At 36.3% G+C, this 14,245-nt stretch overlaps 2 protein-coding genes across 2 annotated transcripts; one reads left to right on the forward strand and one right to left on the reverse strand.

Moving 5' to 3' along the window:
• The first annotated feature begins 507 nt into the window (after positions 1–507).
• Positions 508–2,667, forward strand: LOC110858929. Its single transcript, XM_022107812.2, has 2 exons — positions 508–678; positions 1,079–2,667. Exons 1-2 carry the CDS (start codon positions 601–603, stop codon positions 2,573–2,575), a joined length of 1,575 nt encoding a protein of 524 aa, XP_021963504.1. The 5' UTR covers positions 508–600; the 3' UTR covers positions 2,576–2,667.
• Positions 2,668–3,647: 980 nt separating this feature from the next.
• LOC118438599 (zinc finger protein 808-like) lies at positions 3,648–6,414 on the reverse strand. Its single transcript, XM_035859088.1, has 3 exons — positions 6,266–6,414; positions 4,899–5,133; positions 3,648–4,160 (listed from the first exon to the last, which is right to left on the reverse strand). The coding sequence occupies exons 1-3, from the start codon at positions 6,342–6,344 to the stop codon at positions 3,863–3,865; spliced, it is 612 nt and encodes a 203-aa protein (XP_035714981.1). The 5' UTR covers positions 6,345–6,414; the 3' UTR covers positions 3,648–3,862.
• Positions 6,415–14,245: the final 7,831 nt, after the last annotated feature.

Here is a 14,245-nt window from a genome sequence, read left to right on the forward strand (position 1 = left end):
TAAACTATTTTACGATACGATGGATACGAAGAAATAATGAATACCCTCAGTATTTCTTATACCGAATTTCACTGGCTTTTAAGTGATATAATTATTTTTTCAAAATTTAACAAACTGGATTCACTACAATGAGTTTTTCTTGTAACAGTTCTTTTGCGAGTACCAGGTATAGCCCGCCCAAGGCATTATTAAGGTATTTTTTACGGTGTAGAGGAATTTTTTTACATGCATGCATATGTACGTGAATTGGTCCCTGTATGTTGTTATTACTCCATTGTACTACTCATCTACCAGACGCGTGACTAAAGATCACGTAGGCAATGACGAAAGTGGAGGTCATTGTTGTTGTGATTATTGTTACTTATAAGATTTTCATAAATGACGTAGCTGCTACATATACCTTAGTTGGTTGTGAAGGAAATGCACCCAGCGCAATTCACCACTTGAAACCGGCTTTTCAGTTTATGCATCTCTACCTAAGCTGCACGTAGTCAACAGTCTACTTTTGTATAAAATGTAAACTCCGCAATATTCTTGGGCTCAGTTTCATTCTGAATTTCAGTTTTAATCGTGGCATTTTTCAAGAAACACAAATTCATCATGTCTCTCGTAAAATTATTGTTCCTCTCATCGATCGTTTTGGCGTCCTCTACTCACATTCCTCAACCATATCGCCAGGTAAATATTTAATTAACCTCGTTTAGACAAAATATGTCATATCACGTATTTTTAAAAAATCCAGACTTCTCACAATTTCTAAAAATACGCCTACTTCTTTGGTATATTGTGGAAAACTCGATGGTGAAAAGTTGTCCTTTTTGGATATTTTTCTTCACAAATTTTGAAATTTTCTCTATACCGATCAATGTTAAAAAATGGATTTTTCGTGATTTTTTGCGAAAAACTCAAGACTTAAAAACTGGTTGAAATAAATATTGGTGTTTTATAGGAAATCATGAAAATTTAATTGGTTGCTACCAGATGTAGTTATGAATTCAATATCGTACTCAAGAGAATTTTTGGTAGGAATGAGGTTACATGAAAAATTCTTAATATATTTTCCTCCTAAAATCTACAGGTGTCCAAATCATCCCTTTCCTCCATTCCAACATGGACCACGCAAATCCCCACTTTCCCCTACATTCTCGACCAAATTTATCAAAAATACGAGTCCGTCCTAGACCTCACAAGTATGAAATCCCTCTCGAAAGATGTCCGTCGTACAGTTGCCTCCCATCTCCTCGGTCCCGTGGGAATGACCCAATTAACCATTCACCTCCACGAGCGACTTATCTCCCCCGGAATAATGCGGACAGATATTTATTCCTTCCTAAAAAATGAAGAAGATCTCACCGCTTTCAAGTCCCAAATCGAAGACATAATCTCATCCCTCAAACAATTCCAAGCTTTTCCACCAGATAATGATTCAGAAACTGCATCCTCCGCCGAGCTACAAACCCTCCTCGACATTTATACCAGGAAAGGGTCAATTTTCCAAAAATACCCGTTGGAATCCGTCTCAATCTTTAATCCACTCAGTCATTTTATGGTAGCAGCGTCCAATTTGGAACAGGATCGATTCGCTCATAAAAAATTACTCTGTGGTGTTCGCGCAGCGTGGGATACGTATGAAAAACTCGGGGTGAAAGATAGACTTCGAAGAGTACAAGTATTCGGCTGGGACCGTCATTTCATTAGTGGACATCACGATCTCAATATTGATCACGAACTTCCCAGCCATGCCCACCAGGCCGGACTCAACTGCACAATAGCTTCATGTCCTCAAAACATCCAGTATAGAAACACATCTGGCGACATATTCCTAGTAGAAAGTCCAAAGTACACCGAGCAAGGGTACGGAAAGAGGAGAAGGAGTGACACACTCGTCGAAATATTCCATGCCAGGGAAAATTGCAGTTTCAAGGAAAGTGAACACTTTACAAATTATCTAGATCAAACAAAACCCTCCCATCAAGGCTTCCTCTGCATTTTGGATGGCACAGAAAAATACGTGACTCATGAAAAAGATGGGGATTACAAATATTCACAAATTTTAAAGACCTACATGCAAACCCTGAGACACGGGGTGGAGAAGGATTTTAGAAAAATGGTAAATTCTTTGCATCCTATAAAATCTCATTTGGCCGATTGTCACCTATCTCCTGCTGGAAGTGTGGAGGTCACCGTGGTCCGCGCAGAGCTTACGTTGGACAAGGGGGCATATGATAAGAAAAGTGGTATTTATGATGAAGAATCACACGTCCTTCCGGATCCTTACGTGAAGATTTTCGTGGATGAGGTCGAGGTTGGGAGGACGAGTGTGAAGAATAATACACTCACCCCGTTGTGGATGGAGACATTTAGAGTTGATAAGGTTTACTCTTGGAGTGATGTCAGGGTCGAGGTTTTTGATCAAGATTTGGGAGAAGGGGATAAAGATGATTCTTTGGGTGGGGTAGATTTAGAATTAGTTAATGTCGTGGCTGGATTAAGGGATGACTTTTTCAGCAATAAGGCAGACATTGGGTTTGGTACGATTACTGTGGGGGTTTTGTATAGGCCGATAAGGATTTAATTGTGTCAAATGTGTTCAAGGTTATTTTTTGTTATATTTTATTATTTATTTAATATAAAAGGAATAAAAGGCTTATAAATATTATTTAAATACGTGACAAACATTGCTGTCTTTGCAGATATATTTATGCATATAATTTACAAATTCATTCATTTACTCATCTCCATATGGCAATAAATTAAATTAAGATGCATGCAATGCTCTTTTTATTGGTGACAGTTTCTACCTTACTTTTTCTACATACATACGTAGGTGCTTGACTATTGATTTTCAAAAGGTATGTTCCCCACTGTTTCTGGCCAAACTTTTAATGAAATTACAACCAAATCAAATACATTTAGGAGGCTGTCATTTTTTCAGTTCTGCAGGTTAACATTAACACTAGCAATAAATCAGCAAACTTTACCTCGAAAATACTCAAAAATCTACGATTTGATGTTTCATTATTATCCGAATATCTATTCCCGCTGCTGTCAATATTATATTTACTATTGACTATTGTCATAATATGTTTTCATCGTAAATTTTAAGCATGCGATCATAAATCTTCAATACGGGTTGCCCATCCAGCATTAAAAATTAAATCACACTACGATATTTAATTTGCAAATCTGACATTTTTTCCGTCGAGGTAACATTTTTTTCCCTGGCGTATTTTTGGGGTATGTAATGTATGTATGTAGGCATTTGTCAATGGTTTATTTACGTCTGTGTGTATTAAGAAACTGACTTGATTTATGCATGTAAATTGAAACATGTTATTTGGTGAGAAATACCGTCATACATACCTATCAAGTGATTAGCAGGTTTAGTAAAAAAAACTGGGTTTGTGATACATATTTACGCACACTCACCCTCAGTATACGAGGTTTTAGCATGATCCAAATAACCTGGTTTCGTAGAAAAAGTTCGAAAAACATAAGTCCGCCGTCTGAATATTTATGTATATCGCACGGACGCTTTAGACCCAACAGACTGGCGCGACACAAATTTCGAATCAATTAAATAGACATGACTCGGTCCCTGCGTATCAGTAGAATCACTTTGAAAACAAGTTTTTTTATTAATTTTTTTCAAAATCCAGAAATAGCTTGCAAATAATAGCTTACAGATAATTTCAAATTTTAAAATTTTGTATAAACGTCGTTTTATAGTTTCATGGAGTCGTTGGAAACAAACATGATGCTTAATTTTTTGAACCGAGTTAAACTTGGAAAATGTATAGCTCTCTGAAGTATCCTGATTATGGCTGAGCGTTATTTTAAAATTAAGAGACCTATTCATCTATCACGACCTTGGTTTCCTTGGTCGCCCTCTTTTATGCATTTTCACATGTCGCGACAGAAGATATTGATATGGAAATTCTCGCCCACAAGTCGGACATTTATGATCTGGTGGGTGATCCAATCTCACGTGGTTGTCGAGTCCGTCATGATCCGTAAATCTAATCGCGCATGGGACACACTTAAAGTAGTCAACATCATGACTGCGGCTCACATGTTGGTCAAGCTCCGTTTTCTCTACGAATTTTTTATTACACAAGCGGCACGGGAGAACCGTCAATTTATGGACTCTTGAACGGTGTCTGCGAAATTTAAAAATGTCTATAAACGATTAGTTTGAACTACTTTCAAAAATTACTTACAATGCGATGACGCCAGCGGTCTCGCTCCGATTTTGACGAAACGACGATAATTATGTAGCCTTATATAAACAATTAGACACGTGTTTCAGGATTTTTCATAATGCTCCGGTTAAACGAAATTATGACGAAATCCGTGAGCGAGAATTCCCATTTTCACCGTGACATTTTTCTCGCGAGGGAGAAAAATACAGATTCTCCATTACGGAGTCCATCATAATTTCGTTTAAACTTAAAATTGGTGGGCACGAAGTGATTTTCTACGATTTTGGTTTGTTGCATTTTTGAAAATTTTCAGAAATTTTCAGAAATTTTCAAAAATTTTCAAAATTTTCAGAAATTTTTGGAAATTTTCAAAAAATTTCAAAATTTCAAAATTTGTACAAGCAACATAAAATCGGAAAAACCACTTCATGCCCACGCATTTTAAGGTTAAACGAAATTATGATGGACTCCGTAATGGAGAATCTGTATTTTTCTCCCTCGCGAGAAAAATGTCACGGTGAAAATGGGAATTCTCGCTCACGGATTTCGTCATAATTTCGTTTAACCGGAGCATTATGAAAAATCCTGAAACACGTGTCTAATTGTTTATATAAGGCTACATAATTATCGTCGTTTCGTCAAAATCGGAGCGAGACCGCTGGCGTCATCGCATTGTTAGTAGCAAGAAACAAATACCCAATCAATTCACTCCTTTGTCTGAAGCCTTTACCACACGCAGTACAGCGATGGAGATCCCCTATTTCTGCTTCTGGGGGTAGCGTAGTGGCACAAACGAAGCCCTCAGATTTTCCATCACCTGGCTCCGATCCACTCGATGACTCAGCTTCCGAATCAGTTCCTGTTACTCGATTCCTGTTTAGTGAAGATCCTTCGTTGGACCCAGTCTGTTCGGTATTTTTAGGGGGACCTCCTAAAAATATCTATCTATTAATAATTTCAAAAATCAGATTACATTTTTAAAACCTGATTTTACTTAATCAGGTCTTACAAAACTTTATCTTACTAGGTATACTATTTAGGTGGATGGAGAGTTCAGATATCCCACTATATGCAAATATTGCACACTTTATCGGTGTGAAATAATATGCAAAAATTTCCGTGTTAAAATCACTTTTGAAAAAGTAATAACGATTTTAGTGACGCAAGTCTAGGAATTTTCACAATGCTTTAGCATAGGTGAAATTTTTGGTTTTCACCTCCTTTGCGGATTACACTCTCACTCCACCTCTGGCGAAGACATTATTTCGCTACGGTTGTAATCATTGTCCAAAAGAGCCGTCCAAAATGTCCAAAAAGCACCAAAAGTGTCCAAAATAGGAAATGGACCAAAATGTTGCAGTTTCTTTGTTTAATTTTTTTGAAAATCTAGGCAGATATATTTTATTCTCCTTGTTAAGTCGTTTTGAGGATTTATATAGTATTAATTGGAATTTGTTGCGTAAATATCTTCTCGTATGAGAAATTACGAAATTTTCCAAATATTGCTGTATTACAATTCAAAATTCTCAAAATTAATGGGAGATTGCATATCTTGGCAAATATTTGAAAATCATGGTGGTACCTAAATAAAATTTAACATTTTAGACCATTTTCTATTTTGGACACTTTTTGTTTATTTAGGACATTTTGGACAATGATTAGAACCTTTGCGAAACAATGTCACCGCCAGAGGTGGCGAGAGTGTAATCCGTAAAGGAGGTGAAAACCAAAAATTTCACCTATGCTAAAGCATTGTGAAAATTCCTAGACTTGCGTCGCTAAAATAGTCATTACTTTTTCAAAAGTGATTTTAACACGGAAATTTTTGCATATTGTTTCAAACTGATGCAGTGTGCAATATTTGCATATAGTGGCATATCTGAACCCTCCACCCACCTAAATAGTATACCTAGTTAGTATATTTACTTAGGATAAAATATGCATGAATTTTGTTACAAAGTCATTCATTATTTCAAGGAAGATAACAGTCTCATTAACTAATTATACATAATTTATCTTTCTTTATTTCTATTATTTAGCAAGAATGAGCTTAATAATCGTACCTGGGGAAAAATTGGTCCATTTTGCTAACTGTGACACCAACACTTCCAACGAGGTCACTCTTTCCAGCAATTCCTCCATATTTGTTAAAATTCGATTTAAATAAATTTATTTGTGCCGACTTGTTCTTGTCAATATTTACCCAGCTGAATGTAAATCCTCCAGCCACAAACACCGTTAAGTTTGAAGTTGGTCTCTTCTTTTTTTATTATTTTGACCGAAGTAAGCCGGTTAAGCCGAATTTTATCCGATAATTTACCAGTTACACTGCATGATGTAAAGGTCTATGTGATCCATTCGTCCCCATTTTAAAGTTAAATCATCCCCAATTCATGGCATTAATTTCCATCGTTGCCGGAGTCATACGACCCAGTAAATTTTTTTCAAGCTTACATTTTTGCTTGAAGTATTTGATTAAAATTCGTAAAATTTAATCTAACCCTCCACATTGTTCAAATAAATTGTAAAAATAAGAGGTACATCGTTTTTACTATAAATACCAATGTTAATACTTTCTCAATTTTTAGAAATTATATCAGAAATTATGAAACAATTTGGGGATTTTGCGAAATAACCTTCAAATCGGGTTTGGCTATATGCAACAACTTTAAATTAAAATAGTACAAAATGTCCAAACTACATAATTTTATTTCTATGATTTGAATTATGATTGTAAATATTTTAATTTGTGATTATTAACTATTATGAATTTCATCATTGATTTGCACCTTAGTATATTCTACGTAAGTACAGGATTTCTACTTTTTATAAACAATAGCCACAATCTCACATACTCATCATTGATTAGGTACATAAAATCCACTGCTTTAGATCTCAACTATGTATTTTAAATATGAAAAATACATATGTACCAACGTATAAAAATACACAACATAATAAAAAAATACATAACAAAATATGAAAAATACATTTTTTTCAGTCAAGAGTACATACATGGGTCACTTCTTCTCAACAAATACTAATTATTCTAATGTACAATAGACATGCAAACTAACCTTATACATAATTTCACTTCACTCAGATGGACTTTTACATAAACAACACTTATTTTAATTACAGATATTTCAAATAAATATTTCTCAGAAATCCCATAGCTACATCTACATACATGCAAAATGATAACCGTTTTTGTAAGCATGGTTTAACTAAATACATTCACAAAAAACCTGGCAAGGTCTAAACGCTCAGTTCGAAATTTTCGCAGGGTGTACATACCTGTACTTAAAATCTCTACTTCCTGAATTTGAATTTATCTAAATTTCGAAAAAAGTTATTAGAATACAAATGTTTCATATTTCATACAGAAGAAAGCGTAAGCATTGTAAATTGACGCAGGAGTAAAATATTTAAAATTATATGTACACTCTCAATACAAAGTTTTTTAGTCGCATATATGTATTGTAATAATTCTGAAATATTTAATATTCCAAGTTGTAAATCTTCTTAACTCACATGGTAAAGAATTATTTCCACCAGATCGCGTGTTACTGTTTTTACATATGTAACGAATCGGTTATAACGTATTACCAAATTATTAGGAGTATTAGGATATTAGGATACCTCAAAATGTTCTTTAACCTTCACTTATTTTTCCCTTCTCTATCATTTGTAACTTGCACAATAATCCCAAACCTTGCACCACTTCACCTCCCAAATTTTATTCTACCAATGACGCCCTGTCGACAGAAAATCATTTCAATGAAATTCCTCTCAGAGAATCTCCCCCACACGAACAACGTGCCCATAGAAGTAATCAAGATGCAAAGAACGCTCCCAAAAATAAAAGCCACTCCCACAAAGCTAAGTATGTCCAATATTTTCCAAGACAGAATGTGGAATTGTATCAATGTTGTCATCTATTACAATTACTATGACAAGAAACAAATTTCGGATTCACACTATTCCATCGATCTCGTTTCCAACTTTAGATCTCACGTCGGATATAAAGACGACCTCGTATCTGACCACATGTATCACTTTACCCGACCGACGCATGACCACTTCTCCATCCTCGTAATCCCGGACGTTCCTGAAGAAAAATTCTGGCAGCATTGGAAATCCTTTGTATCTCAAAGACCCCCAATCTACACCAATTTTAAAGTACTCTTCCTCCCAAATAAATTATGCATCCATGCAAAACTAAACACTGCCCCGAAACAGGTCCATTTTATCTGCAACAACAAATTTCAAAATCCTAACCTCATCTTCCCACCACTTTCCCCAGTCTTCGAACCCTGTTGGAAATTACGTGATAGAGGTTTCGAACAAAAGCACGCTATTAAAAATCTTCTCTCCTCAATACTTAACTTGCGCCCCAATTTAAGCCGCACATTCGACCCCTCTTGCCTACCCCAATATCAGGATGAAGACCACGATTACGTTCCCCAATTAACCGTCGGCCTTCAAGTAGGAATCATCGACAAAATCTGGAACCCTTTGAAGACCCTGCAATTCACGGAGGAATCCTTCAACTACATTTCCTGCTATCGGGAAGAAACCATCGTGTACTCCATGTACTTAACGCCGTTCGATGCAACGTCGTGGGCCATGGTGGTCACATCGCTGCTCGTGATTTCCCTGGTTGTTGATTTATTTGTCCGATTCTATCTCAAGATTACCTCCGCACCCTCTTCGTTGCTCTTCTTTCTCGGCTCAATTATCGAGGAGCCGTCCTCCCCGCCAAGTTCGGGCGTCGCAGCTAACCCACATTTCCGTCTTGCCTCGATCTGGTACCTCTTTGCGTCCGTAGTCTTGAGTAACGGGTATATAAGTTTCCTAATTACGAACCTAAACGCTCCCTTTCCTCCGAAAATATTTGACACAATTGAATCCCTCCATTGTGGACCTTACAAACAAAACGTCACCTTCGGAGGGATAAATGCGTTATACAAAAACTTCATTGGACGTTCTAGAGGTAACATATTTCAGCAGAATAACGCCACATTATTCCGCCGAGAGCACGAGCGATCTCCCTGTTTCTCCATCCTATCCAACAAAACGGAGCTGGGTCCCATGTTTCCCATGTCGTTTTACGAACTAGGCAACTACGTGAATATTTTCTACTCGAATAAAAAAATGGACGAGGTCAGGATGCAGTTTTCTTATCAGTTTTTCTCTCAAAAAATGAGATGGTATCCACGCAAGCTCTGGGGAGTGAAGGAAACTCTTAGGCCGGCAAAGCCTATCGTTCCCCACTACACTGAAATCAATGAATATGTTGAAGACGAAGTTGTGGCATGTACTAAATCCGTATTTTTCGCGGAAGGGGATCGCGTCGAACTACAACGACAGAAATTTGAAAGGTTGTACCCTCGAGTTAATTTTTACGTGGGGAAGGATCCCCTTCTCAAGAATGTGATCCACTTGATCTTGTACTCATCAATATATTCGAAATTCCCTCCGTTTCTACAATCTGTCAGTGAATCAGGGTTACTGCAACGCTTGTTGAATGACACGATCAAGGAAGAAGTTAGAAATGTAGTGAGCAATGTGAAGAAGATTAGGGCAAAGAATCCGCAAAGATATCGCACCAGGGAAAATAGCAAGGTCAAACCACAAAGTTTTGAAAGTAGTGTGGTAACAATTTTTATAATTTTGGGGCTACTTTTGTCAATTGCGATTGTATGTTTTCTTCTTGAGGTTGGACCAAGGAATTTAAAAAATCTGTATAAATTCCTATTACTAAAATCCCCCAGGTACTTAAAAAGAAAGCAGAGAAAAATTAAACCACAAGGTTCACAAGTTTAATTTATTCACCCCAAAAAATAAACGAACCAGGTAAAAAATTCAAAACGCCAGACCGGTTACTTCTGGGACATCGTAAAACAAACTAATAAAAAACCATTTCCGGTTGAAATCTACACAAATATGTACATATGACCCTATCGACATATTGAAACATGACGAACGGGAGGAACTTGTAGAAACGTAGGGTAGCAAAATTTGAAGATATGAATACCACCAACCCCACAAACATTAATGCAATCGTGCCTAATTCCTGGTAGCGGGCGACAGCTTGGTACGCTAATTGGAGGTGAATGTGAGTATTGACCAAGTACATTATTTTCCCCAGGTTATTCTTCGGGGAGAGGAAAATTCGTCTCGATTGGTCTAAAAGGATGGACAGGATGGTGTCCATGATTTTCAACCATGAAAGAAACAGTAGAATTACAAAAGAGAAAAGTGAACAAATTTCGAACACGTTGATGATCACGATGACAGCTCGGAGGGCGGAGAGGACGACCACGGCGGGAAAAGAGAGCCGTAAGAAGGTGGCGATATCCGTAAGAAAAGTATGCAGAGAGTCCACACCCAGGAACAAGTTGGAGGCTACGACGAGGAAGAAGTAGACCCAGAAGAGGCGAACTATCCCGATTAGCGTAATCTTTTCAAGATCAAAGGACTTCGTGGGACGAGAAGCTTCGAGGCGTCGGATCCCTAGAAGATAATGGAAAAATAAATGTCTTTTATCGTGGATTCAGAAAGCTGAAAATTGTTTCCTCAATTAATTTCGTCACATATGTGACCTATATTTAGATCCCTATTAACCTGGGCAAGTGAAATATCCCTGAGAACGAAGTTTGCAACCTGACTATTGCCAACGATAAAATAATAGGTAGGCAAACTAAATCACGGCCAATTTTTTCATTTTCACTACGATTTCAAAGCGATAAGCTAATTCAGCCCATTGTCTATTCATGTTTGTGTTGCTAAATTTCGAAATTTTGCAGCGTTATAAAAAATATGTTCGCGTAAAATTTTAAGTACATATATCCCGTCTTTAGGACGGGCTAATAGGCTAGTACATATATATTCAAAATGGTGGAAGGAAACGTTGAAAGGCAAAATTGCAACAATTTTGCCTCTCGCCTGGTTGCCACCGTTGTGCCAACTTCTGCTCAGAACCTCGGACCGCACCAAATTAAGTGGCAGCGCTATACCTTCGGTCGATTTCGACTCGCAACCTCGTTTTTCTTTAGGCCAAGCCCAACCAGGTTGAATCAATTGTGACGTCGCGGGAAATATGTACAAAGAAGTATGTAAATATGCACATACGCTCGAATTCTTAAACGAAAAGATTATGAAGGGAAAAAATATTGAACTACGTAACAAAAATTTATAACAAACACTGCAAACTCTCAAAATTTAGCAAAATAGAAATATGAGACAATTATAACTTGCAACCAGGCTTACCATTCTCCTCATTCCATTTCTTCAGGGCTTCTTCAATCCGTTGCATTTCATTTAATCCAACTGCCGCAGCACCTCCGTACAACGTGGTCATCGCATGCATCACCGAGCCGTACCAAGTTAGCACACCGAGCAAGCACCTGACCACGATTTTGAATAATTGCCCACCTTGAAGGCTACGAAATAATTGCTGGTAAACAAAATATGCAAATGCGGAGTGATAAATTACACCAATGACGATTATGAAGTTGATATGCCAATACAAGACGGCTCTCTCCTTTCTCCACCATTTATACTCTACAATTCCATGTTGACTATCCCATTGAGCAGGAGATTTCGAGAAAAATCTAAATAATTTCTGGTGCTCGGCAAAGGCAAGGCGAATATTTTTCGACGACATTTTCTACCAGTTTGTATATTTTAGGATATAGCCAGATATGTTAATTGCTTCCCGCGATACTTTCTGTACTATTTAGATGTTTTTTAAATGGTTTCATTCAACAATTTGATATATATATGTACATGCCGCAGATATTTACGTAGTGGGGTGTTCGACCACAATTTATTCTGCAGATAGAGCTTTTTTTATTCTTCAATTATTCATCCACTAAATTTTATCTGATATTCCCCGTTCTTTGATGAAGAAAGTATTGGCATTTATTTAAGAAGTTTCACCATGGCGTAAGTTAAAATATCAAGGTTGCTCAATTTATGTATGTTAAGTTGGCAACCACAAAAACATGTTCATTCCCTAGCATATATAATTCCTTATGAAATATTCTGCATTGTACGTAAACCAAGCTTGAAAACTTTAGTAAGATAATTATATTATTGAGGAAAGAGAGGCAACATATTTACTTGCAGATACTTACTTATGTCTAATGATATGTAAATGCAAGTATGGAATTAATGCATCAACCAATAATCAAGTCTTGCCTTTGACGTCTCTTGTCTCAAGCCCATTATGTTTTCTGTGTTTAGCAAAAATATTTTTGTCATTCATATAAATACTTATTAGTCCTATCTCAAGTATTGACTTTAAATTTCTCGTGCCCAACTCAGTTTTTTTGACTTCTTCCTCCAACAGTAGTTCAAAATTTGATTTTTATAAATCCAAATTCTGCCAGTTGGGAGGACTATTGGCTACATGATACATACAAAGCTTAAATACCAATAAATATGAAAATAATATCATAGGTACATATATTATGTGCTTCTTTTCACACACGATAAATCAATTGGGCACTTGAAATTCTCCCATATCTGACTGCTCGCTCTGCTTATTCAAAGAGAAACAAAAGAAGTCGGGACACAACTTCGATTGAACCATCGGAATTTGTATCCAACTTATTTCGGTATGTTTACTTTGGATGAGTGTTTTATAATTAATTAATTTGCGGAATCATTATTTAATTTTTTGGTGGTATTTTGTTTCTCAGAACGCTTGGCGATTTGAGGATCCCTGAATCAACAAGGAAGCAGCCACGATGTGTAATTTGTTTTTGTAATTAATTTAATAATTAACTTGTTTAAACATTACTTTAATGAAAAATAAACTGTAGTCATTATGAATAAACCAGAGGATACTTATTTGGCAAAATTAATGAATGTGTGAAAGGTATTCATAAATTAAGAACAATTTTACCAACAGTTTGGAAAATATGGCCCAAGATTTGAGTCGAACTTACCGTAAAACCTCTATTTATAGCCCTAATTATAGCCGGTCTCCAAATATAGCCGGGTCTAGATACCAGGATTTCAAAATTTTAGCCGGGTCTCTAATTATGACCGCGTCTCCAATTATAGCCGGGTCTCTAATTATGGCCTGTTCTGTCTGCTGGGTCTACGTTGATAGCCCATTCAAGGGAAATGTTGAACATTATGCTAATCAACGAATAAGTTGAACTACTAATCTTTACCTATTAATTTCAAGCAAATAATGTATATAATCATGACAAAAAATTTTAAAAACCTTCTAAACTTCGTTTAAAGATGTAGATTTAAGGTGAATGGGTTACTGATGGCATATCTTGCTAAAGAAGAAAACTTAAATTAAGTCATAATGATCTAGTAACATTTAAAATTTTTGGCGAAATTTTTTTTAGCCGGGTCTCTAATTATGGCCGGTCTCTAATTTTAGCCGGGTCTGTGACCCTCAATTTTGGATTTTAGCCCCAGCTATAAATAGAGGATTTACGATGTTCTATAAATAGGAAAAATTTAGTTAATTGATGAGTTATTTTTACTCAACAAAAGTGCAGGATTTCATCACCCATAATTTCTCTGAAATTTACTCAAATATTGTGTGATCGGATTACTCAAGCCCTGAGTGTGATTTTTACCCAACAGCTGTGTCATCGGATTTTGGCATCAACAGTTGAGTGAAATGTGATCAAGGTTGGGTAAATTTTCGCCATATTTATTTAGCTTGTATGTAACTTATGCGTAATATGTTTACATAAACATCATCTGCACACATACGTCAAACATTTCTCATGCAATAAGTTATTATGAGTAAATACAAAATAATTCCAACCTAACATTATTTTCTCTTATTGCCCTCGATCTTAATGTTTACCAAGATTTTATTTTGGTTGCTTAATATTCGTCGTTATTATTGTAAATTTTTAACATGGGAATAAAAGTTTCAAAAATAAAATCGTAAACATTTATACAATTTGGTTGCAAGCAAATTGACACGCTTCAAGAGACCTGGATATCAATCCTTATAAAAATTAGCATTTCGATTTCTAACCCGTTTGGAAAGCTAC

The sequence above is a fragment of the Folsomia candida genome, unplaced genomic scaffold (assembly GCF_002217175.1).
Source record: "Folsomia candida strain VU population unplaced genomic scaffold, ASM221717v1 Fcan01_Sc023, whole genome shotgun sequence".
Classification (NCBI taxonomy): domain Eukaryota; kingdom Metazoa; phylum Arthropoda; class Collembola; order Entomobryomorpha; family Isotomidae; genus Folsomia; species Folsomia candida.

What these genes read in the sequence shown, in the direction of transcription:
- LOC110858929 (XM_022107812.2), top strand. Translation starts at nt 601, where the DNA reads ATGTCTCTCGTAAAATTATTGTTCCTCTCATCGATCGTTTTGGCGTCC. An exon ending in TTCCTCAACCATATCGCCAG is followed by an intron (nt 679 to 1,078) that starts GTAAATATTTAA and finishes TAAAATCTACAG; the next exon opens with GTGTCCAAATCATCCCTTTC.
- LOC118438599 (XM_035859088.1), bottom strand. Translation starts at nt 6,344, where the DNA reads ATGGAGGAATTGCTGGAAAGAGTGACCTCGTTGGAAGTGTTGGTGTCA. An exon ending in ATGGACCAATTTTTCCCCAG is followed by an intron (nt 5,134 to 6,265) that starts GTACGATTATTA and finishes AGATATTTTTAG; the next exon opens with GAGGTCCCCCTAAAAATACC. An exon ending in CAAAGGAGTGAATTGATTGG is followed by an intron (nt 4,161 to 4,898) that starts GTATTTGTTTCT and finishes TAAATTTCGCAG; the next exon opens with ACACCGTTCAAGAGTCCATA.